Raw genomic sequence first — 27,062 nt, 5'->3', positions numbered from 1 at the left:
CTTCTTCTCTCTGACGTCAGTCCTCTGAACGATTGAAGGTCGATTGAAACATTTTGTTGAGTAAAGTAGCAAGAACTAAGCCTACATCCTACTATATAATTGGAGTAACCTCTGTCTGTCTTGGGTGGTGGGTGGTCGGTCGACCGGGTATGGGCTAGTTTAACTAATGTTTTAATCTCAACATGATAGACCTGAACGCATGGGTCCATGGGAAGGCAAATGTATATGTCATCTTCTCCTCTCCCTGATGCTTGTGAGGATTGGGTCAAAGAAAGGAAGTCATGCACAATGTCTCACCAACACCACATGTAAAATGGGACAATTTGCACATTATAAAAGATGTATGGTATGTACATATTGTTTATATAGTAATAAACTATAGGCTACTGTTTGTATAGTATACTATATGGTGTTGTAATGTTGTATTGTATTTATGCAGTGATCAACAAGTAATCTCTGTATAGAAAAATCAATTGTAGTTTGTCCCTATCTTATATTATTTACCAAGTAAGTGTGTTTTTGTACGGTGCATTTATTGATGCTGTATTTTTGTGTGTATGTGTGGGGGGATCAATTCTGACCACGATACTGTATATGCTGCCATTGTTCCTATAAAGACTCCATTAAAGTGACATGAAGGTAAATGACTAAATTATTGCAACAATAGACAAAACAGCAAGTGGTGTAGTTAAAGGAACACAACCGCCACAGAATCTGCAACACCTGTCAAAAACAAGGAAAGCAATCAATATCAGTTTACTTTTTTATTAATGTTCTCATTATAAGACTGTTGAGAATCATTCATATATTTTAGATTAGCTACATTTACACTAGTAGTCCTTAATAAACACTTTAACACATACTGATTACTGGGGCTTTAATATGGGTATGATACACGTTCATACCGTCTTCATACTTACTGTACATACATTCATATTAAAATGTACTACTACTGCACACATCTAGAACATATAATAGACGAACGCATAAAGAAAATGACACTTACCACAAATATTCCCTCCTATTTTTATGTAAACATAGCCGTTGTTTCCCCAGCTAGTTCCCCATGAGTTCTGGACAATCCAGTACGGAATATCGCCTTAGATACAACACACAACACAACACAACACAACACAACACAACACAACACCACAAGCAAGGTTTTAGTTATTCATAAGCTTCCACAGCTATCACTGTGCAAATGTGTGTAATGCATCATGCATGAATGTTAACTATACTTTTGTATAATGTTTTTTATCATATGCCATGGTATACACATTTTCTTTAGTCCGAATATAGTATCTACCTGTGTGAATTTATACATGTGTGCTGTCTTTGTATTTTGGTTGTGTTGTGTACCTTTAAGACAGGAGTTTAGTTGAGTTAATTCGTTGATATAAGACAGGTTTGTGAGTAGGATGCAGCCTGTTAATGTTAATCAGTCCTCACTGTGGAAAGCAGCAGACACAGTGCTTTCTCTCCTGAAAAGTTTGGATATATTCACCTGTTTCCTAGGCTGTGTGTTTTCCACTTCCTGTCGATTTCATTGGATATCATTGGTCATCTGACCAGTTTCATTGGATTTCATTGGATCAAATCGACAGGAAGTGGAAAACACAGCCTAGGAAACAGGTGAATAACCTTGTTTTGGGTTCTGCCTTCATGGAAGCATCGCTGGTATGTTATGCTTTGTTATGTTATGTTTCATATTATTTCTGATGTGAGTATTTTTCTGGATTTCACTACTGTTTGCAACCATCTTATGTTTAAAAAGAACAGTATCTACTGTAACCTGTTAAAATGATACATACCTGTAATACTTACCTCAATACTTTGCGAGAATAATAATACTTATTGTAGTACTTACCTGTTGCCTACCAAATGGATGTGGATATATAATACCTGAATGTGTATTTACCTGTATGAGTAGGATGTTGTATGCTGTGTATTCTTTGATTTATATGTTCTTTATCTTATGTTTATTTAATACATTTGCTTATTGTTTTCTTTTCGATTTTACCCAACCTTTGATTGATGTCACATTAAACGAAGTGAAGACTACAAACAGTGTGATTATTGGAGGAGGAGTTTACTGTCAGTCTGTGCAGGGTGCATAGGCCAGTATCATGGTCAGTATGATGGCCAGTAGCATTGTCAGTATCATGTTAGTATCATGGTCAGTGTCAGTATTATTGTCAGTATCGTGTCATTATCATGGTCAGTGTCATGTCAGTATCATGGTCATTATCATGGCCAGTATATGTCAGTATCATGGCAGTATCATTGTCAGTATCATGGCAGTATCATTGTCAGTATCATGGCAGTATCACATCAGTATCATGGTCAGTATCATGGTCAGTATCATAAACAGAAACCAGACACAAACCAGATTAATCAGACACAGATGGACATAATCACACAAGACCAGGGCTGAAAATCAGACAGATCCATGTTGATCACGTGACTATAGAGATAATGTGTACCGATTTGCGTGACACAATCTGTAGGACTCCTATCAAGAAATGTGTTTTGCAAAAATCGTCCTCCTGGTGGCGCTATAAAAGGCTGATGTGAAAAATACAGGGCAGAGGTTTTTCCTTGGCCTCTAGGGAGTGTGCGTGCAGTGTCACTCGATTCAGTGTTTATTTTGACAGCAAATTTTGATTTAGTTTTAGTCATAGTCTTTTGAATAAAATTCAATTTAGTCTTAGTCATATTTTAGTCATCTGTCATGTTTTTGTCTAGTTTTAGTGGACTAAATATCATAAGATTTTAGTCAACTAAATCTACAGTTGATTTAGTCGACTAAAATATATTTTGGCGGGCCTTGATGGCGTCGTAATGGCTGATTTTACACTTGGTTGCATGCTGAAAATAGCCGATCCACAAGCTCACAACGCGTCACAGTGTGACACATTGTGAGCTTGTAGATCAGCTATTTTGTGCAACCAAACATAAAATTACTTGTCTTATTTCTACTGGATCTCTTCTCCACTAGTCACTCCCTAACATTTTAGTCTAGTTGTTATTTGTTGACGAAATTGTCAATATTATTTAGTCTTCGTTTTAGTCACCATAGCTTAGTTTTTATTTAGTTTTTATTTAGTTTTCGTAAGTGAAAAAAGGTAGTCGACGAACATTTTTCATCATAATTTTAGCCGACAAAATCAACACTGCTCCGATTGGTAAAAAAAGTGAAAAACGTGAATCGGCCTGTTATAGCGCCACCATAAGGCAGATTTGAAATATGTAGGGTGGCATTTCTTCCTTGGCCTAGTGGGAATGGGCGTTCAAAGTTTCACGGCAATCGCACGCTGTGTTCATGATTTTTGTTCAAAACGGAGCACTCCCGCAAACCTTCGAAGCCAATCTTAGCCAGGATGGAATATGAAAAATCGGAAAGACCAGTTTGGTTTAATGATTTTAGAGATACTGTGTACCGATTTGCTTGATGTTTGGACAACATCTGTAGGAGTAATATTTTAAAAAATGTTTAGCAAAAATCGGCCTCCTGGTGCCACTTTAACAGGTCGATCTGAAAAATGTGGGGCAAAGATTACGCTCTGGCAACCAGGGAGTGTTTCGCTGTGTGTGTGTGTGTGTGTGTGTGTGTGTGTGTGTGTGTGTGTGTGTGTGTGTGTGTGTGTGTGTGTGTGTGTGTGTGTGTGTGTGTGTGTGTGTGTGTGTGTGTGTGTGTGTGTGTGTGTGTGTGTGTGTGTGTGTGTGTGTGTGTGTGTGTGTGTGTGTGTGTGTGTGTGTGTGTGTGTGTGTTTGTGTGTTTTCATAGATAAACACCCAGGGCATGTGTACTCACGCATTGTGCCAAATAATTTAATTATTAATTAAAATTGGAAAATGGTAAAATTTGCCATCGTCTTTATTTATCCAGTACAGTTAAACAATGCCCAGAGGAACTGCGGTCAACTTGTTTTATTTTTCAAACACGTCTAAACAGGTGAGTCAGTTGAGGTGACGATCCACTGCGTTCAAATAAACTGAGTATTAGGAGGCTTATTTGGAGGGGAAAAACAACAAAACATCTAATTAATTAAAGATTTTTGTTTTGTTAAGAAGAAAATATCACCCAATGTTTGAGGCTTTGAGCGCAACCAAAGAGCTTGTTATCTTCGAAAGGATCCTGAAGATGGAGCTGCCAGGTAAGTGGAGAAGAGGATGCGGTGAGAGAGGACATGCAGGTGGCGAGAGTGATTGAGGAACAGAGAACAGAAGCAGATGGAAACAGATGATCCGCGGTGGCGACCCTGATGGGAATTAGCCGAAAGAAGAAGATCTTCCAAACTAGCTGCTTTATAGACATCAGTAATTCTTTCTATTAATATGTAATATTATTATTTTATTTCAGCCCACAAATTGTCTTCATCTGACCTATCCATTTATTGATTGATTGATGTACTTTATTAAGTAAGACATGAGAACAACTGTACATGGAAGTACAAATTCACAATACAAGGTCTACTAAACTGGAAGACTCATTAAGCACTGAGCTTGTTTAAGATGAGATCCCCATGCACACAAATCATGATGACATACAGTATAAGAGACAGACAGATATACACACTACAATACAGAACGTCATACAATCAGCTTACAGGTTACTGGTATGAAGAGTGAAAAATATGTACAAGAGAAGAAAAAAACAGGGTCGAAACGTGGTCAATGAAGAAGACATGCTCTACTGTGGCTCTGGGCATTGTCTCATTATGTAGCACAAACAAAGAAACCGGACAATTTTCTTTGTTATGACAGTACACACCCTTCGGGTCCTCATATTTTTGACTATAAATGCTGGCTCATTACCTTATAAATAGCTGGGGGGGAATTCAGTTGGTACATCAAAAAAGATAAAAGATAGAAATGACAAAACCAGTGGCCCATGATCCAAAATAGAAGCATCTGGTTATCACAATAAATGCACCGTATATACCTACCTCTAATCAGTAGATATTCATAGTCATGTGTGTTGTTTAGATAGATGTATGCTGTTTGCTGGGGCCTATTTTACGAAAGCAGAATTAGGGGTTAAGCCTGGATTTAACACCTATCCTGGCTTAATTTAGCCAGGATTAGCGATGAATCGGTTTCATGAAAGCTGAATTATCTTGCCAGATTAGTTTAGCCAGAGCACCCTGGATAAGTTTATCCATGACTCGATTTCACGAAAGAAAATGTACGCAATCCTACCTTAGTTACCATGGAAATTTTGCTGTGAAGTTAGCCTGGTAGGGACAAGGCTAACAGCCAAGCTTACTTAATCCAGTGCCTTGTTCTTCAAGTTTTTCCACAGTTAATTCAACACATGTGTTTGTATATGGACTCATTTTAATGACCCTGCATTCAAATAAAATTAAATAAATACAACTAGAAAAAGTGCTCCTCGGAGCACAGGTCTCCGCCAGGTCAGGTAGGTTATTGTGGCCTCCTGGTGGCGCTATAATAGGCCAATGTGAAAAGGGTGGCGTTTTTTTTTTTTTTGCATCAGGTCAAGTCAGCCAGCCACAGCCAGCGCAGCGCTTAAGTGCTGCAGCAAAAAAAAAAAATCTCCTAAACTCAGGCCAGGCCAGCCACAGTCAATTTCAATTCAATTCAGTCAGTGTTGCTGCAGCAGTGAAAGCACTGCGGCGGTTTTTCCTGCCCGCGCGCCTCGCGCGCGGCCACAGAGTGGCCTGACTGGGCGTATAACTCCCGGTCAGTTTTGGAGTCCCACTCCGGCCCTTTAAGGGGGGCATTTCTTCCTCAGCCTAGTGGGAATCTGCATGCAAATTTCACGGAAATTGCACACTGCGTTCATGTTTTGAGGCATTTTGTTTAAAACTGACCAATCCTGCAAACTTTGGAAGCCACTGTAAGCCAAATAAGATGGAATATTAAATATTCGGACAGATCCATCAGAATCACAAGACTATGGAGATACAGTATACCAATTTGCGTGTTTTTTGGACAGAATGAAGGAATAATCTCCAAAAATGTATTTTACATAAGTCGGCGTCCTGGTGGCGCTGTAAAAAGCAGATGTGAAAAATGCAGTGCAGATGTTTTTCCTTGGCCTAGGGAGTGTGCATGCAAAGTTTCGCGCAGATCGGTGCAGTTATAGTTAAAAATGCAAATCGGCCTGTTATAGCGCCACCATGAGGCTGAACATTTTCAAGTGGCATTACTTCCTCGGCCTAGTGGGAATGTGCGTGTGCAATTGTATGGAAATGGCAAGCTGCGTTCATGATTTGAGGCAATTTGTTCAAAATGGACCAATCCTGCCAACTTTGGAAGCCAACCTTAGCCAATGAGGATGCAATGGGAAATCGGACAGATCCGGGTTGATCACATGACTATACTATAGAGATACTGTGTACCGATTTGCATGACGTTTGGTTAAAAGCTGTAGGTGTAAAGGGAAAAAAATGGGTTTCGCACAAATCGGCCTCCTGGTGGCGCTATGACAGGCCCATGTGAAAAATGTGGGGCAGAGGTTCTGAATTGGCATCCAGGGAGTGGTTGTGCACAGTTTCGCAGCGACCGGGCCAACGGTGCCGGAGATTAGCTGGTAACACACGGACAGGACACACGGACACACGGACGGACAGATGGACAGGGGGAAAAACATACTCTCTCGCCATGCCTTTCAGCCTGGCGGAGATTATAATGATGTCAATTGTCAAATCTTTGGTCAAAACAAATCCAATCATTCCAATTAATCTAATGTTATCATTTCAAGTTTTCCCCTGTGAATGACAGAAGACAATTTTGCCAATGTTTGACCATTTTAATGTATAGTCTGTCACTTTAGAAATTTGCAGATACCCAAAAGCAGGGGTGTCGAACTCATTTTGGGGTAAGGGCCACATTGGTCAAAAGGTGACTTGATGTGGGCCGCAACCAGTTGCGGATGCGCATGCGCGCTCACACGCATTCAGTTATAGAGCATTGTTTTTCAGTCTGTTGTCTCAGTCACTGCTACTATAGTATATCACTTTGAAAAAAAAATATTATGAAGAAGAATAGCTACTTTAATTATTGACATTAAAAACAACACGTTTTCACTATAGTGACAGAATTCTTCAAGCAAAATATTGAGATTTAAAGAACAACAGTGGTGTAAAGGCACTAGCTGGCTGGCTGGAATGACCAGCAAAGCCAAGCTGGGAAGCTGGGCTTTGCTGGTCAGTCCAAAAAGAACACTTTAAAGCACTAGAAGACTACATCTATACATTAAACATGTGATGGTGTAGTGGACTAATGCTCAAACTCTCAGCACTGGGTTTCCATGACCCATGTCCCAGACCAACCAACCAAGAATGTGAAATTATAAACTTCAAAAGTACTGAGTAATGGTGTAGTAATACTCAGTCTTTCAACAGAGAGTTTCAATTGTCAAGTTTTGCCAGCTAAACTAAAAAGCACTAAAATACAAATTCGGGGTAGAATAGTAAAGTTACATGATGAAGCTCTATATGCTGACGTATTTCAACTTTACTAACTGAAGGCTGACATATAAACACTTCAAGAGTACAAAGATTGAAAGAGACATATGATGGGAGTGGCTGAGAGATGGTGTAGCGGTCTAAAGATCGGACTCTCAGCATGAAGATGCCATATTCAAATCCCAGTCATTCTATGGTTCATTGCTTTTCAACTTTACTAACTGAAGGCTGACATAAACACTTCAAGACTACAAAGAGACATACAATGGGAGTGGCTGAGAGATGGTGTAGCGGTCTAAAGATCAGACTCTCAGCATAGAGATGCCATGTTCAAATCCCAGGCATTCTATGGTTCATTGCTTTTCAACTTTACTAACTGAAGGCTGACATATAAACACTTAGTACGAAGAGACATATTATGGGAGTGGCTGAGAGATTTTTCAAGGCCAAAATACAAAACAGAAAGTCAAAAGCACGAAGATACATGTGAAGGGACTGCTGAGAGATGGTGCAGTGGTCTAAAGGTCGGACTCTCAGCACAGAGATTCCATGTTCAAATCCCAGCCCTTCTATGGTTTATTGCTTTTCAACTTTACAAACTGAAGGCTGACATATAAAAGAACACTTCAAGAGTACTAAGAGACATCTGCTGTTAGTCAGTGAGAGATGGTGTGGTCGGATAGTGATCAGACTCTCAGCATAGAGGTTCCACGTTCAAATCCCAGTCGTCCCATACTTCAAAGTACTTTGACATTTTCAAGGCCAAAGCAAGTCAAAAACACGAAGAGACATGTGAAAGGAGTGACTGAGAGATGGTGTAGTGGTCTGAAGCTTGGACTCTCAGCACTAAGGTTCCATGTTCAAATCCCAGTTATCCCATACTTCAAAATGGTAGTACTTTGAAATTTTCAAAGCCAAAAAGAAAGTCAAATGCACAAAGAGAAATGTCAAGGGAGTGGCTGAGAGATGGGGTAGTGGTCTAAAGGTCGGACTCTCAGCACAGAGGTTCCATGTTCACATCCCAGTCGTCACATACCTCAGTGTTGTAGTACTTTGACATTTTCAAGGCCAAAATATAAAAAAGCAAGTCAAAAACACGAAGAGACATGTCTGGAATGGCTGAGAGATGGTGTAGTGGTCAAAAGGTTGGACTCTCAGCACAGAGGTCCCATGTTCAAATCCCAGTCGTCCCATACTTCAATGTTGTAGTACTTTGACATTTTCAAGGCCAAAATACAAAAAAGCACGACAAAACCACAAAGAGACCTGTTTGGAATGGTGGAGAGATGGAGTAGTGGTGTAAAGGTTGGACTCTCAGCACAGAGGTTCCATATTCAAATCCCAGTTGTCACATATATATTTCGGTGTTGTAGTACTTTGAAATTTTCAAGGCCAAAATATAAAAAAGCAAGTCAAAACCACGAAGAGACACCTGCTGAGGGCCCAAAGGTGTGTTGGCGCAGTGGTCTGGGTGCTTGATCGGTTGCCTCTGCTACAGACAGTTGGCAGGTTCAAGTCCCATGCCATCAATGTACTGGAGGACCATCGGGGGGACTGCGTCCCTCCCCTGTTTCCTGATAGTTAAAGGTGGGGGGTTATGTCTGAAAGAACTCTGCCCAGCTAAAGTTTTACAGAAAGAAATTTTAGGTCTCGTGAAGTCATTGCAGATGACACTCCAGACCCCCTCCGTAGAAGCTCAGCAGGGCGTTTTTGGGGATCAAATGGTTTTGCTGCCTTGGTGCCTCTGACTCGTATGGTATAGCTGGCTTGCGAACAGGGCCATCTGGTGGGTAAACACTGAGAGCACCGAAAACATAGAACACACTTCGGAGACACTCAGAGCCTTTGAGGCACGTGGAGGACCTCGATGGAGTGTCTCTCTGTAAAACCTTAGCTGGGCAGAGTTCTTTCAGACATAACCCCCCACCTTTAACTATCAGGAAAAAGGGGAGGGACGCAGTCCCCCCCGATGGTCCTCCAGTACGTTAATGGCATGGGACTTGAACCTGCCAACTGTCTGTAGCAGAGGCAACCGATCAAGCACCCAGACCACTGCGCCAACGCACCTCTGGGCCCTCAGCAGGTGTCTCTTCGTGGTTTTGACTTGCTTTTTTATATTTTGGCCTTGAAAATTTCAAAGTACTACAACACTGAAGTATGTGACGACTGGGATTTGAACATGGAACCTCTGTGCTGACAGTCCAACCTTTAGACCACTACTCCATCTCTCCGCCATTCCAAACAGGTCTCTTTGAGGCTTTGACTTGCTTTTTGGTATTTTGGTCTTGAAAATTTCAAAGTACTACAACTTTGAAGTATGGGACGTGCATGCGCGTGTACTTTTTTTCTTTGTCTTTTCAGGATATAAAGTCAAAGAAGAAAAGTCACGTGAAGAAGACATAAGGTAGGAACTCTATGCTGCTTGTTCAGTGAGGAGCTGCTTCTCTGCAGTGAAGATTGGTGTTCAAGGTAGGAACCATGTTTTGTTTCCCTTTTTTCTAGGGGTTTTGCGTTTGCGAAAACAAAAAAAACACAAAACGAAGGCACAGGCATGGAGCTCCTGGTTTACTGGAATGGGGTTCAATTCCCCGCTTTGCCCTGCTCATTGTGTTGGCATTTATATTTGAACTCTCACATTGAATAGTTTCATGTATTTTACAGGCATCAGCCTTTAGTATTTATCACAATGTAGAACCCCTCTAGCTCCACTCCTTCCATGTCTCTGGCTCTGCCCCTCTAGCTCCACCCCTTCCTCTCTAGCTTCGCCCTTTCCTCTCTCTAGCTCCACCCCTTCCTTTCTCTTGCTCCGCTCCTTCCTTTCTCTAGCTCCACCCATTCCTCCCAATCTTTCTGTAATATCTCAACTGCCCGTTTATATTTTTTCTATAAGCCCTCCGCTTTATTGTCTGGAGGACACAGCCCTCCCAGCGCCCACTGCTCACGCATCGATGGGTTATATTTCAGTACCTGACACTGGATTTGAACCAAGTGCTGATGCGTGAGCAACAACTTTCAAGGTATCCTGCCTCTAACCTCTCACTACTTTCAAGGTATCCTGCCTCTAACCTCTCACTAGACCGCTGCGCCACTGGTACCAGCCCATCCTCACTGTTTTCCGGCGGCTTTAGACTAGTTCTTCTGGAACTCAGTCTTTAAAGGAAGGTTTCGGGGTAAAGAGTGAGCGGGGTTTGAACCCTCAATCTCTGGAACATATTGGCAGTGTTGGCAGTGACTCAACCCACTGTGCTACCAGCTGCCTTGCCATGTTAAGGTCTTCATTCCTCTTTGGGGAGCAACACACAACAATACAAAGGAAAAAAAAATCTTTACAGCATATTATTTTTTCTATGGTTTGTTGTGCTTGTCTATATGTTTGAATTTTAATGAACCCCAATGGAAACAAGCCTTTGGCTTTTCTGTCATTTTATGCTTGGCCTTCAACCCTTAGCAAGGCACAGTGGCCCACTGGATTAAGAGCCTGCATGAGAAACAGAAGGTTATGAGTTTGATTCTTAACCCTGACATTGTGTGAAAATATCAACACATTTGGAATACATTTATATATTCTTTTTAAAGGTAGGGTAAGTGATATTTTTTGGTTAAAACAAAAAGTATTTTGTTAAAAGGTTAAAATACTATATTCTGATAGTAGTCATTGCTATACAGTGTTTTTTCAGTAACAGATGTCTCCCTGAGTCTCCAGCTCTTTAATAAACAGAAAATACATTTTTCGGTAGGTGTCAAAATCTCAGCCAATCAGGAGAAAGTACCCATTTTTAAGCTTAATTTGTAGTGTTCCAGTTCCAATTTTGTCTGCTCATTTCTTGGTGTCATCACTTCCAATTTCACTTGTTTAATCTGTATTCTGATTGAGTTCTCTGTCCTGGTTGGATAAAATTGGAAATGAAACTGAAACTGAAACGAAAATGCATTTTCTGTTTAATAAAGAGGTGGAGAGACAAGGAGACTCCTAATACTGAACAAACACTCTATAGCAATGAGTACTATCAGAATATAGAGCTATTTAACAATTATTTTAACCAACGCAAATCACTTACCCTACCTTTAAGTTTTAAATATAAATCTCTTTCATGGGGGCCCTGACACTACATCTTTTCACATTGAGGTCCACTGCCAAATACATGTCAATTTGGGGCGTCTTTGACAACAAAATGTTTCAGAACCACAGATTCCAAGTAGCGCTGTAGGTGAATGGTTAGTGTGACTGCATGGTGAGCCGAAGGTAATAGGTACAAGGCTCGACCGCTGCAATCGGCCACAGTCCGTCGCTTCCTTACAAGACCATAGCAATGATTAGATCAGAAATATAGAGCTTTAACTTAAGAAGGGGGGGGGTGATTTAACCAAAAATGATTATTTAACACCTTTCAAATAACCCATTATGCACAGAGCTGAGAAGTATACATCTGGATACAGTGTCTTCATATACATTCAGATTGAAGTAATCTTTAAAGATACGTTATTTTTTTTACATACGTTAAAACGTTTAAGCTCTACATTGTGATACATTATACTAAAGGCCTGTATAATACATGAAACTATTCAATGTGAGAGTTCAAATATAAATGCCAACACAATGAGCAGGGCACAGCGGGGAATTGAACCCCATCCCAGTAAACCAGGAGCTCCATGCCTGTGCCTTCGTTTTGTGTTTGTTTGTTTTTTTCGCAATCGCTAAACCCCTAGAAAAAAGGGGGAAAAAAAACATGGTTCCTACCTTGAACACCAATCTTCACTGCAGAGAAGCAGCTCTTCACTGAACAAGCAGCATAGAGTTTCTGAAAAGACAGAGAAAAAAAAGTGTTCAGTTATTCATGGTCACATATAGGAAAACATTTATGGGCCCTTTTGGATGTAGCTTTGTCAGCCCCACCCACACTTCTAATTACCCCCCAAATGTAACCAAATGGACCCTTACCGGTTTAACTCTGAGGGTGTACAAATTGTAACCAAATGGACCCTTACCGGCAGTGGTGGAAAAAGTAAATTCTTTTTTACTTAAGTAAAAGTATCAATACTGCAATGTAAACTTCAATGTAAAAATACAAGTAAAAGTCCAGAATTCAAAATATAAGTAAAAGTACAAAAGTATTGGTAGCAAAATGTACTTAAGTACCAAAAGTAGAAAGTGCTCACTAGTTTTCAAATATGTAAAATGTCATAAAATCTTTTGAAAATAGCCGATCTACAAGCTCTTGTAGATCGGTTATTTTCAAATGGCCAAAATGTATATAGGGCTGAAGTGGTTAGTGTGTGTTGTAATAATAATCGAAATCTACAAAATAACTAGTAACTAAAGTTTTCAAATATTTGTAGTGGAGTAAAAGTACAATATTTGCCTCTGAGATGTAGTGGAGTAGAAGTAAAAGTACTGACAATTGGAAATACTGAGGTAAAGTAAAAACTACCTCAAAGTTGTACTTAAGTACAGTACTTGAGTAAATGTACTTAGTTACTTTAGACCACTGTCTAGTTGTGTAGGCCTACATGACCATGGTCACATTTAGGAAAACGTTTATGGTCATGTAGCTTTATCAGCCCCACCCACACTTCTAATCTCATGTCATTAATTCACAGACTAGTTCCCCAAACTGAATTATTCTAAACAAAGCTGTTAAATGTTGGTGGTTAATAATAATGTTTATTACACGGCTTGGTTGAATGCTCGATTCTGATTGGTCAGTCATCGGTCATTATTTCTTGATAATGACCGATGAGCTCTATAACGGACCGCTCTGTAATCAGAGACTCAGAGCACCTGCTCATATCAACCTGCGCTGCTTGGTTTTATGCGGCGAGTTTTTATTTATTTTGTCATTTGTTTTCCGAGGCGAACTTGTCCGCCCAGCCCAATACTTATGGAATACTTTCATTGCCGTAAGCAAGGAAATACTTCGTTTTGTTGTTACTTTTGGGTACATTTATTTATGTATTTATTAAGTAGCCGTGTAATAAGCGGGATAATGCATGGGGAGGTAGTCATTATTGAAATTTAAAGGCCTTCAGGGTGATTATGCACCTCGGCTTCGCCTCGGTGCATAATCGCCCTGTCGGGCTTTAAATTTCAATAATGACTACCTCCCCATGCATTATCCCTTGCTTAGTTACCTGCTTACAAGTGTGGAGAGCTGGAGTTTCATCTGAACTGAACCAAACCTACACCTGGAGTCTGTCTCACCTGAGCTCTATTTATACCTAATTAATCACTGCTCACCACGCCTTGTGTCCCTATATTTTGGGCATGCGGAAAATAAATAAATAATAATGAACACATTGTCTGCCAAAAACGGTCCTGACCGTTTTTGAAAAGCCATGCGTGGAGTGCCATAAAATTGCCCACTTGTAGGCCAGTGCGTACTAGGGATGGAGCTCGAAAACCAAGCCCACTATAAACCCGGGCTTGAATTTATTGAGACCCGGGTATCGATAAGCTTTAGGCTTGTCGAGCCTGTTATCGAGTGGCCCATGACGTCATGTCTAAACTATCAAAACAAGAGGCGATCAAGAAATAAATCTAATCACCCACGCTGGCACAAACATGTTGGTCTAAAAGTGTATTGATAGCTGCAAGTTGTGCCAAACAGCGCTGCCCGGGGAAACAAGGAAGAGGAATTTTATTGGCTCACTACATCACTATTTTAAGGGGGCTGTAAGCGTCCATTTGGTTCCATTTCTACACTCGGGTGGTTGCGTCGTTGTTGTGTTTACATGTGCGGTGCAGCGGTGAAACAATGGCGTTAACGAGTGAAACGCTCAAAAGTTTCACTCGTCCTCTTCTACCCAAGGTAGCAAGTTTCCGTTGACAATTTTAATAATCCAATTGATAATAATCCGTTTGGGATCTCCCTGTGAATGAATAACTAGTGTCGCCTGGTGTGTCCGTCTTCTCAGTCTATCGTTGCCGAAAATGGCAGATCTACAAGCTCACAACGTGGTGCGAACGTGTGAGCTTGGAGATCGGCTATGTTTGGTGCGTGACACCGTCGTACGATGAAGTATAAATTACGCTTTTAAAGTGACAGTACACACATTAACCGTTTCTTCAATATTATTTTCCAAAAGTAAAAAGGTCACTTGCCTTCTGTCTGTTAGAAAAGTACTGTATTTGAAGGCCCTAGTAAAATGTAGTGCGAGTGATATATTTTGGTTAAAACAAAGAAGAATAGAAAAAATAAATATGCATTTTTTTTTATAAAGAGTTGAAGAGACATGGAGATTTTATAGTAATTATTACAGTACTATTCATAATATAAAGCCATTTAACACTTATTGCACATTATATGAATGGTTGTTTTAATGATAGGCAAAAATATTTTTTACTTTTGTCATCTTCATTAAATTTTAGATAGTGGTCAGCCACAAACTCACAGTCACAACTGGCCAATAAAAAAAGATTCCGGTTCTGTTCAGATTTTTTCATCTCACGTCTTTTGTCTTAATAATAGAAAAAGATCAATAGTGGGCTCGATAAAAGCTCGTCTCAATAAGCAGGATCGATAAGGTGCTCATTATCAATAAAAATTAACGAGCTCCATCCCTAGTGCGTACACGTTATGACGAACCCCCCCGACAGATTCAAGCGGAGAGCAGAATCTGTTCTTGAGAGATTACTCCCATTATAACTCCTTGAGAAAAAGCTTCATATCTCCATTTCTTTTTACCGTGATGGAAACGAGCCATTTTCGATGGGCGATCACTCTGCAATGGCGGATCGCGTTAGAAATATTATTGTTCCAGGCAATAGTCGGGACCCTCCACCGTCGTGCACGCACCCTTTGTTTACATCCGCGTCCTCGTCTCGGCGACTACAGCGCTAAACAAATCAGCGTAAACGGTAAGAATACCAGCACTAGATGTACCCTGTTTTAATAAAACTCTGGCACTTAATGTGTTAAGCTCTATATACTTCGTCATACGACGAATTGCAAAAATATCCAATCTACAAGCTCACATCGTGTCACAATACGTCATGGTGCTACGTGTTGTGAGCTTGTAGATCAGCTATTTTAGTTATTTTACTATTTCTGAAAATAATATATACCCATACCCCAAATAGTGAGGTTGAAGGTGGTTAAAGGAGCTGTACGTACCGGTGGTGTCGTATCCGACCACTAGCACGGCGTGGTTGGCCTGCTGACTGGAGCAATGGTGTTGAATGACTCCGCCCATGTAGTCCTGCCAGCTCACAGCGTCCACCGTCACCACCAGGGGGCCTCGCTCCACCAGCTGAGTCTTCATGGCCTCCTCCTGGAGGCTGGACACCAACAACAGAGGGAGTAACAGGTCAGAGGTCATCAATGGACTACAATGGAAACAAACTGCTAATTAAGTATTCAATCAATCAATCTGTAACAAGACGTCTTTCAATCTTTTAATTGACCAATCAATCTATGTATATGTGTATGAATGCATGCGTTAGTGTATGTGTTACACCAGTGGTTCTTAACCAGTGGTCCGGGGACCACCAGTTGTCCTTGAGAGGGTTCCAGGTGGTCCCCAGCTAAATGATGGAGTTGGTAACCAAATGGATAACACTTATAGATCCTTAGAACTCTTGAGAGTGTAAAATGAAACCAAATGGACACTTACAGGTCCATTTGGTTTCTTTTTACGCTCTCAAGAGTTAAATTATTGTTAAACATCTGCATTACTTAATTAAAGAATTGTTATTTTGATCAACGTTTGCCTGTTCTCTCTCCTATCGTACCAACATCAATACAGCATGGAATTGTGGCCAAAATCGTATCCAACGATAAGAAAATATTCGAACTCTTGGGTCTGAGAGTCTAAATCTCATCAAATGGTGGTCCGTGGCTCCAATGCTGAATAAATAATGGACCTTGATATGAAAAGGGTTGAAAACCACTGTTACATTACTAAAACACACTATGCGAGTCCTACAGTATTATGTCAATGTAAGTTGCATTATGTTGTTATGCGTGTCTCTGCAGCAACACCAAAATGTGCGTGAAACTCATTGAAAATAAAGTGCTTCTACAACTTGTTTATGTATATGTACTGTATACGATATACATGCTTATGCCATGTGTGTCATATCTTGGGTGCCAACTGCCAATATGTCACTTTCATGGGGCATCGAGAGTCACGTGTGTTATAGTGTCTGTCTCAATAAAGAAATACCGTAAATACAAACAGGAAGTGACCATCCCTCTCTCCTCTTGGTACAGAGGTTGTGTGAAATTATACGTAGCCTGCGAGTTAGTTCTGGCAGCATACACTCGAGAGGTTACATGCATTGCTCATTCTATATGGCTGTTTACAGCGTCATGCAAGATCCTTACGTCATACACAGACGTGGCAATCAGCTGTCCAATTGGGTGGGTATTTAAGTTCTCTTGAATCGGGCATTCCATCCGGTTGTGTCTTCTAGCTTGTTGTCATGCAGCGTTTGCTCCCACCACCACCCCAGCACCACCAGTGGGCTCTGCTATTGGTCTGTTCCCCATGGGGGGTTGTTATGTTATGGTATATCTATCTCCCTGCTCTTAATGGTTAATGATGGCCGTATGATTGTGCTGAGCAGGGAGAACAAATATAGCAGAGCCTGAACGCCAAGATAAAATATTACTTCCACACTTGTATTCTCATTCTATTATATTGCTTAAATATATTCGGTCTATAATATTGGTTCAATCTATTCGTGAGTTATCTGACAGAACTGCTGTCATTTGAAAACCTTGTACTGACATGTTTATGCTAGAGTTCAGATATGAACAATGATGCCGCATAACATGTACTGTTGAATTCACATCCCATTATATGCATGGGTCTGTGTACCAGTTGAATATCGTCGCTGTCGGGCAGAAACCTTGTATCTTCATATTTGAAGACAACAATAAAATAATAATATAATAATATAAGTAATACTCTACCTCGTATTACAAAAGTAATGAGGTAAAAAAAAGTAAGAAAATGTACAAGCTTACAATGCTTCGCATCGCGACATGAGCTTGTAGATCTGCAATTTTTTTAACATTGTGAAAGTGGTAAAGTGTGTCTGTGTGTTTTATAAATATTGTACAAATGAAAAGTATTAACAAAAGCTTGCAACTACATAATAACTACATTTATTTAATTGGTACACAAGTTATTTTTTCCATTACCTGAAAAGTAACGGTTCTGGACATACAAGGTTTCCACCTGACAGTGAGGATAATAAACAGAGAGCATTTGATTCCGTTCAAAGCTGGACGGGACCCTTTGGGTCTCAACAAGCCTGCCGGGGTCAATGACCTGTGTGTTCATGACATGCGTCTGTTGACTCAATAAACATGAGACAAATAAAACCGCCCCATGTTCCCTTTTAGTTTATGAACATTGTGTGTGTGTGTGTGTGTGTGTGTGTGTGTGTGTGTGTGTGTGTGTGTGTGTGTGTGTGTGTGTGTGTGTGTGTGTGTGTGTGTGTGTGTGTGTGTTACCTGAAATCATATGCAGCGAAGTCCTTCAAAACAACCCCACCATGTGATTGAGAATAAAAATGGCAGATCCCATTCTGGGCCTTGTAGGGATACTCTGTCTGATACACCAACTTCACGCAGGTCTAAGGATCACGTTTCATGTCATACATACATACATACACACACACACACACACACATACATACATCAGATTATAGAGCAATACACAACATTTGCTATTAAACAGAATCATCTTTATTGTGTATAACAGTGGGTGACATTCGTTTTTGATTGTTTCAAAGTTAAAATAAAATACTTTTTTTCTACTTTACTGCTGCATTTCAGACCAATTTCCCCTCAGGAATTAATAAAGGCCATATATATTTTTTTAATGTTTAAAGATTCAAAATAAAATAAAATAAACTTTTGAGTCCAGACCTGGTTCAGCCATCTCAGGGCGCTGACCGTGGATCCTCCGTTACAGCCGTGGTTCTGGTAGGAGCAGTCCAGTACCTGCTGAACGCTGAGTGGAACCAGACCCCGAGCCGCTGCAGCGTGGACAGACTGCATGGCTCCTACCACACTGAATGCCCAGCAGCTGCCACACTGTGGAACCCAGAAAACACAGCGTCTCAGTGCTGTACACCGGTGGTCCTCTAACATTTTTATGTCAAGGACCCCCAAATTGGTACAGTGTGTATATGACATTAATTTGAAAAGATTATGCGCCACAGACCCGCATAAGAAAAGATTTGTCCGAACATTTTTGAAGAGCTGAAAAATAAAATTGGGCAGAAGTAAACTGTTCCTCATTTTACTGGGAACCCCCTCAAGGACCCCTGGGGGTCCCCAGACCCCACTTTGAGAACCAGTGCCACCACTAATCTCATCATAACATAATTCATAACAGTAATTTACAGTACATCTGTGCTCTTTCACAATACAAACTCAGGTAAGTACTGTCAAAAGGTTATTGTGAAATGTCACTTAGGCTCAATTTTATTGTTGGTTAACAACACATTCAGTGATCTACAAGCTGACGACGCGGTGCATTGCATGCACTGCATGAGTGCATTGTGAGGTTGTAGATCGGCAATTTTCAACAAAAAGATTTGGTGTAGAAGGAAAAAGGGAGTACAAACCCCTGGGGGGACCCCGGGTCAACTAAATATATACGTAGGCTTTAAGTGATTAATACATCTACATGTTGCTCATAGCAAAATATAAGATGTCATTGTTCAAACTACTGTATGCAACAAACTAACTAGATTAATTAACAAAACGTATCATGAGCGACCCTTGGCCTCTATGAAGGCTTACAGTATTTAATTATGTGGCTGTGTGACCTGATCCAAATTCAAATCAATTCCCAAATATATCTATTTATTCATTTATCAATAATGCACATTGAATTACAATAATACTTTGTATATGAATGATTTTATTGTATGTATTCTTTGTGCTATACGTTATATAACGTTATTATTTTACTTTATTTTTGCCTGGTGATAAAATAACTATGCTAATACTAGTATTTTTTCATCCTTTATTCCAAAATCCAAAGTATTTATAAAGCATAATTTATTTAGAAATAGCGTAACACATAAAACACAATTAAAAAGACAAAATAATAAAAGCAAAAAGACCATAATAAAAAGAAAGACAACTCTCATACAGAGTTAAAACCCAAGAAATATCGATTTGTTTTAAGACAGGATTTAAAAACAGTCTAGGGGCTACTCGTTACAGAATTTGAAGGCTACAAATGCAAAGGCGTGATCTCTGCTGTGATTCAACCTCGACCTTGGGACAACCAGAAGCAACTGGTCAGTGGACCTGAGTGACCATAATGGGACGTGTGGTTGTAAAATGTCAGAGAGAGAGGTTGGCGCTAGACCATTTAATGATTTGTAAGCAAACAATAAAATCCTAAAACGTCCAGGGAGCCAGTGAATGGAGGTCAGTACAGGGAGTCATGTGCTCTTGCTTTGGGTTGACCTGTTAAAAGACAAGCTGCAGCATTCTGGTCCGAGTGCAAGCATGAGAGGGAGGCCTGGCACACATAAACATGAAGAATAGAGATATGAAGATAAAAATTACTTGACCTTCGATAAGAGCCTCAGGCCTCAGTCTGAGGCCAACAAGGTTTAAAAATAAACAGCATACTCCATAAATATAAAGAGATATTCCGTCCGTGTGTGTGTGTGTGTGTGTGTGTGTGTGTGTGTGTGTGTGTGTGTGTGTGTGTGTGTGTGTGTGTGTGTGTGTGTGTGTGTGTCTATATAATACCGTAGTATTTTTAGTATTAGTATCTTCATGTTACAGAAGGGTTAGAAGAAACTTTATCTAAGTAAGCGATGGTATTTTATAAGTTACAGTACCTTTAACAAATAATCTCTTATGCAATTACTTTATTACGCTTGTGTTTGTCTGGTTTATTCTTTTGTTTTTAACTCATGCCTGGCTATTCCGATGTTTTCCTGCAGAGCTATTATTTTGTTAGAGTTGTCAGCTGTAAGTAAAGAAAAAGGCCGCACACTCGTGGCCACGATGCAGGATTTATTTGGAAACCAACATTTCGACCACGCAAGGCCTTCTTCAGGGAGTGTTGTCATCTGTAAAAGATTTTCTAATTCGGGTTTGAAAAGTGGCATTCAAACGTCTTTTTTTTCCTTTACATGATTTCTCCATGGACTGTCCCAAGGTACACAACACTAGAAGGTTAACAAAAAACTAAAATGCCCTCTGTGGTTCTTCAACATTACAATGTTATGTTAACATGTTATCAGTGTGCTTTGACTTCTAAAATTATTCTGTTCTATTGATTGTTCTTACAATATGTTGCTGTTCAACTTAAATAAATGTATTCTGGTCTAGTTTACATTATAAATCACTATGAGTGGAGGCTGAAGGTTTCACATTTTGGGTTTATTTTAGTGGGCTCATATAGGATTTTTGTTTGTCTGTGCAATTGCTTTTTTTCTGTCAAAATGATGAAAAATGAGGGTCTCTTTTCTACTGAAAAATGCTTTCAGCAAACCTCTGGGGGAAGAAATCCTCAGAGTGTGGCTCAAAAATAAAACAGAACCCATAGAAAACAGACTGTGTATTTCAAATAATTATTCTAGACTCCTACAGTATTGTGCAGTCGGCCCAGAGGTACTGTTACAGTAAGGGCTCCATGAAGATTGAAATACACAGCCCCCTGACCTGAATCTCGTTGTACTTGAGTAGAACACTTAATATCGGACAGGTTTGAGGGACTAGTTTCAACATAGAAGCTATTCGGAATGCATTCAATTGTGTTTTTAAACCAGCTTTAAGCCCTTCATGAGCAGGGATCTACAGTGAGTACAGAAGATGCAGGGATAGTATCAGAATGGCATGAGCTTCTATTTGCAGTCAACTGGGACGGATTGTTATCTGCTGCCATCTAGTGGTAGTACATCAAGGAGGCATGATTTTAACCCATTCAATCTGGGAACGCATCAACAAAAGTCTTCTGTCTTCTGAAAAACATATGTTGCTATATCAGTGGTTCTCAAACTTTTTCATGTCAAGGACCCCCAACATGATATGTATTCGGCCGCCGACCCCCATCTCAAAATGTTTTGTTCCACCAGAAGCAAAGATTTGAGTTACAAATGTTCGCTTTAAAAATACATATTCAAAAATGTGCACAAATCTTCAAGATTAAGTATGAAATAATGGTTATAGCTTTCCCGGATTGGATGGGTTAAAGTGATACGTTATCTAATACTTTTCCACATAATGTATTCCTCTTTGTTTAGGAAAGGTTTAAAAAACGGAGGGGAATGCTGATAGATTAGTTAGAATTAAATTACATTAAAGATTGTTTTTTTTGGGGGTGCCTGGTGGCTCAGCCAGTTAGTGCATGGACCACATGCTTATGAGGGGCGAGGATCTGAGTTTGAATCCAGCGACCCCTTTCTCTTTGACCTCATTCTACCATCTATTAAGCAAAAAATTGCACACACAAAAAATCCTAAAGAAAGTTGATTTGCAGCCCTCAAGAATCAAGAGGGTTTATTTGTCACTACTAAAACAGGTACAAGTGTGGTAGGTCCACAATACTGTGCAAACAGCAACATAAGAACAATAACAACGATAATAAAACAAAATTAATAATAATGTAAAGATAATTTTCAAAAATACAGAAAATGGCAGATCCACAAGCTCACAACACATTGACTTGTAATGAGGTTATAGATTGACTGTTTTCACAATTTTTGCATTGCACCATTTTACAATGAAGTATAAAACAGGGTTTGTGGTTTATCAGACTAAATCAATTTAGTCAATTATATTACTTTTTTTTGTGATAATTTGTTGATATATTAAAAATAAAAAGCTCTTCTTGATTATTCAATTAACTGAAAAAGTAATTGAGAGAATAATCTCCAAGTAGAAAGTTGATATGTGCAGCCCTTGACCTGAGGCTGTGTACAGTACCACTTTGTTGAAGGAGCTCACACAATTTTGTTGGAAACTGCAGAGTCTTGCAGTCTGTAAAGTGCCTCTAGTGTTGGGATGTTTTTCAGTCCAAACACGTAGTATTGATCTTAACTTCTGATATCTCAGATTCAACAGCAGTTAGTTCTTGAATTATTACCATTTATTTTCTAATTCCAACAATTATTTTCAGACACATTTAGTTTTCAATAAATCTTCAGCAAAGTATTTGCGATCGTACATTTTTATGTTTTTCAATAAAGTTGCCTTTTTTTGGTTTCGATTACTATTATGATTATGCTTATTATTATTTGACATTATTAGTTGTATTAGTTTTGATGGGTTATTGGTTTATTAGATCATTATTTTTGGGCACCAAGGGCACGCCTCTCCAGGGCATATAGGCCTGGTTAATGGGAAAGGGCATGCACATGGGTGGACAAATGTTTTTTACCAGCACGAGCCAAGAACAATGACCATGAGAAGCTGTTTGTTGTACTATGCACATTTGAGATTAGTAAATATTAAAACTAAAATTCAAGTTGTTGTGGACAATGTGTTCTTTCGCCTGCGTACAAGACAAGTCTCAGGTGCATCCAGTGGGTTTATTGACTTTAGTGAAGGTCTGGATCAAGCCAATGAAACGCCATTACAATACTAATACAATAAAGAGTCATAATAAATGTTCATAATAAACGTCTGTCCTCTGTGCATCACCAGGCCTTCAGATTTTAACATTACTGTACATGTGCGACGTGTTATTGTGATTCTAACTGAAGCTGAAGCTCTACCAAACAACAAGGAGCCTCCTTCTCTCCGTCTATTCATCAAGCCATCATCTGTTCATGCATCTGTCCATCCATTCATCAATCCATCCATCCATCATTTCTTACAGCTTTCTGATCCTGTACAGGTCCCACCACATCACGGTCTCTCCAGTCAAACCGGGCTGGTAGACCATCTCTCCTCAGTCCAGAGTAGACAGAAACTGGTTCAGTGCTGGCCTGCAGGTAGGCAGCTGGGTGGATAAAATTGAGCTTATTTAAGTTTACAGCATATAGGCAATGTGTTAAGACAAGACATTAAGAAAATATCAGAAAGAAGAAAACGGAACGAAATAAAAAAAATACTACGATTTTATTTATTTTTAATTATCAAATTCAAATGAACAGTGTGGTGGAAAAAAACATTTGTTTCCCTATATTTTAGCGTGGTGTGTACCGGATGTGATGAAAAAAAGAAAGAAAAAAACCCCATTATCATTAGATCCTGTGTTACACCATAAATTGATATGTGTGAGTTATCAAGGCTATTAATATCCAATATGCTGGATATTTATATTTGGTTCTATGTGTAGTACATTACTGTGTGTTTTTGTATCTTGCCGTCAATAATTCCAGCAGGTTCCGTTCAAATACTCAGAGTGATAATAGTAGAGAGTTTAATAAACAATGACTGCAGCTTCTCTGAACTGTCTCTCTTGTTAGCGTCATTATAAAATTACCAGCACAAATTTAAAACCACAAAGACACAAAAACATTAACAATTAACTGCCTGTAATACACACATTGATCCCCGGAGGTACATTCTGGAATCCACCCCCCCTTAATTATGTATTAAGTATGCTCCATTTCAAATAATGACAACAGAATCTAATGTGAAAATAAATCTTTTTTTTAAATAAAGTATACATTTTATTTTATTATCAATATTTTCTCTTTACCTTGTTAAGCCTACTCTTTAATTTTCTTACCGCAGGAGGATAAGCATGGTGAGATTTATAGAACCCCAGACCAGCAGAGTGTGTAAAATATTAATTAAATAATAGTGTTAAAATAAATAATAACTAGACCTACTTATTCATGGATAATTGCTGTCCCTGATTATAATGTAAAATAATTTTGCAATATGACATCTGCCAATATCAAACAGGCTAGAGACTTCCTCAGAATTCATTTATAGGCTACAGCTTCAATGTCTTACCTCCAGTGGTGTAAAGTAACTAAGTACATTTACTCAAGTACTGTACTTAGGTACAATTTGGAAGTATATTTACTTTACTGGAGTACTTCCATTTTTCAATACTTTAACTTCTACTCCACTACATCTCAGATCCAAATATTGTACTTTTACTCCATTACAATAATTTGAAAACGTTATTTTTATTATGTAATTATATAGTTATTATGTAAATTTTGATTATTATTACAAAACATACATTAACCACTTACGCCCTATATTGGCTATTTGAAAATAGCCTATCTACAAGCTCACAATGCTGTGAGCTCAGGTCAGGTCAAGGGCTGCAATTTCTGCAAATATCAATTTTCAAAGGATTTTCATACATTTAAAAAAAAACTAGTGAAATGGGACATTCTGCATAATGAGTACTTTTACTTCTGGTACTTTAAGTATATTTTGATGCCAATACTTTTGTACTTTTACTCAAGAAAATATTGAATACTGGACTTTTACTTGTAACAGAGTATTTCTACATTGCATCGTTGATACTTTTACTTAGTAAAACATTTGAGTAGGCCTACATTTTCCACCACATTACCTCTGAATTCGTCCTGTGACAGGTCAGAGAACTGGTTGATGCCATACTGGGCAGACTGGCCTGCTGGGAAGGAGTTCAAGTGTTCATGTCTTTTCACTGACTCCTGTGACAAAAAAAAAACAATAACACACGCACACAAAAACAGCAAATATAATATGATTCGTGGTGGGACGGTGTCGAGCACCAAACATAGCCGAAAAAATCGGGCTAAGATTTATATCTGACTATAGCTGCGATATGCATCTGATTCTGATACATCATTTAAACATTAACAATTGCTGCTCCTACTACTACAAATGAAAACACATTTAAACACCAGGGGAACAGTAGACTACTCCTGCATAGTTGGTTAGCCTTGGATCAAGACTATCATAGATGTGTATCGAGTCTGACTTACTTTCGTATCTATGATAGTCTTGGGCTTTAGCCCCAAATTGTCACTAGACATCCGCGCGGAAAGCCTGTACTTCTCCGTACATGTACAAAAAAATCATATAAAGTGCTGGCCCTGTAGCCCCGGGTGTAAACTCAACATTCGGAACCTGTATGCACTGTATTAGTCCGTATGTTTCAATAGCTGTGTGTTTTAATCCCGTCTGTGTCGGATTCTGTCGGAAGTTTCCTGTGTTCCTCAATGGGCGGTAGTGACAGGGCGCATATGGTGAAAGACGGTATTACACTAAATGTAAACGGGAAGTAAACGAGGGGGGGAAATGGCGTTCAGACACAGACGGGATCAAAACACATATATTATTGAATATACACTGCACAAAGATTCCGAAGTGCAAGTTAACATTTGGGGCAGCCGGGTAAGCGCCTTATATATTGTACATGTTCGGAGAAATACGGGATTTACTGGTGAAAGTCCAGGACACCCTGGGGGGTGCAGCCCAAGACTATCATACATATGCCAAATGTCAAAATCGATCAAATACATGATAGTCTTGATCCAAGGGCCAAGGCTATGTTAGTGTGTGATTAAAAACTGAATGGATTAAAATGCCTGAAATTGTTATGCAAATCATATGTGTTCCTTACTTCCTTACTGTAATATTGGGCACACGCACAATACAGTGTTTAATTTGGACACACAATTAATCATTTCTCTCTCTCTCCTACCTGGAAATAGACGTGACGCTGGTAATACTCCAGACTGTTGAGCTCATTATATGTGCGACTAAACTTCTCTCTGAACGAAACGAAACTATTATCATCTCCAATCACTGAAACGTTCAACTTCTCTAACTGCTCCATCGAACTCGCATTTCGCCAAAACAGAGAGACTGAGACTACAAAGTCTATAAATACAGAGAATCCACCACCCCTCATTTGACAGACAGTTGTGTGCTTTCTTTTAATCAACAGTGGTAACAACATACAAAATACAATCTGATTTTAAGACATGTCCGTTACGCTGATATTGGTAACCCCTATTGAATTATGAGACTCAAGAGGTCGCTGTGTACTAGGCGAGAACCTGAAAAGACCGTTGGAAAAGAGACGCTGATATGGCTTTTGAGGATGTTTATTTACAGTATCAATACTGCAATGTAGAGAAATACTCTGTCACAAGTAAAAGTCCGTAATTCAAAATGTACTTGAGTAAAAGTACAAAAGTATTGGTATCAAATTGTACTTAAAGTACCAAAAGTAGAAAGTACTCATTATGCAGAATGTCCCATTTCGCAAGTTTTCAAATATAATGTTAAATATATTTTGAAAACAGCATTTTTTTTTCAAATGGCCGAAATGTATGTAGGGCTGAAGTGGGTAATGTATGTCTACGTAACTAGTAACTTTTCAAATAATTGCAGTGGAGTAAAAGTACAATGTTTGCCTCTGGGATGTAGTTGAGCATAAGTAAAAGTACTGAAAATTGGAAATACTCCAGTAAAGTAAAAAAAATACCTCAAAATTGTACTTAAGTAACTAAAGTACTTCAGTACATTTTGTACTTACAGTGAAATGACCAAAACAGCGGAGAAGCCCCTGAGTCTGACTGCAGCCTGCAGGTCGGGGCGGAGCTCATTGTGGGCGGAGTCAAACAGTTGGAACAGCGACTTCGATCTGTCACATAATTCGACAGGTCACCCTTTTCTGCGTAACACTGCACGCAAACCAAGGAAATTACCCTTTGACGCAATCATAGCCTTG

General features: G+C 39.3%; 1 protein-coding gene across 2 annotated transcripts; it reads right to left on the bottom strand.

Moving 5' to 3' along the window:
• Positions 1–14: 14 nt before the first annotated feature.
• On the bottom strand, positions 15–26,296 carry ctso (cathepsin O). Of its 2 annotated transcripts, XM_080415972.1 has the most exons (8): positions 26,028–26,296; positions 24,909–25,011; positions 23,242–23,366; positions 18,314–18,481; positions 17,897–18,018; positions 15,548–15,711; positions 1,007–1,099; positions 15–723 (listed from the first exon to the last, which is right to left on the bottom strand). In XM_080415972.1, exons 1-8 carry the CDS (start codon positions 26,283–26,285, stop codon positions 689–691), a joined length of 1,068 nt encoding a protein of 355 aa, XP_080272098.1. In that variant the 5' UTR covers positions 26,286–26,296; the 3' UTR covers positions 15–688. The 2 variants fall into 2 exon arrangements, 1 of the variants encoding a protein (XP_080272098.1); XR_013932236.1 differs by lacking the exon at positions 17,897–18,018.
• Between the last annotated feature and the right edge of the window lie 766 nt (positions 26,297–27,062).

Source organism: Gymnoscopelus braueri, assembly GCF_963280865.1.
Source record: "Gymnoscopelus braueri genome assembly, chromosome: 20".
In the NCBI taxonomy this organism is placed as follows: Eukaryota; Metazoa; Chordata; class Actinopteri; order Myctophiformes; family Myctophidae; genus Gymnoscopelus; species Gymnoscopelus braueri.
The sequence above is the reverse complement of the archived record's forward strand: the minus strand, read 5'-3'. Positions and strand labels throughout refer to the sequence as shown.

What these genes read in the sequence shown, in the direction of transcription:
- ctso (XM_080415972.1), bottom strand. Translation starts at nt 26,285, where the DNA reads ATGTTGTTACCACTGTTGATTAAAAGAAAGCACACAACTGTCTGTCAA. An exon ending in CTGTACAGGATCAGAAAGCT is followed by an intron (nt 18,482 to 23,241) that starts GTAAGAAATGAT and finishes TGGGTTCCACAG; the next exon opens with TGTGGCAGCTGCTGGGCATT. An exon ending in AATAGGAGGGAATATTTGTG is followed by an intron (nt 724 to 1,006) that starts GTAAGTGTCATT and finishes TGTTTTTGACAG; the next exon opens with GTGTTGCAGATTCTGTGGCG.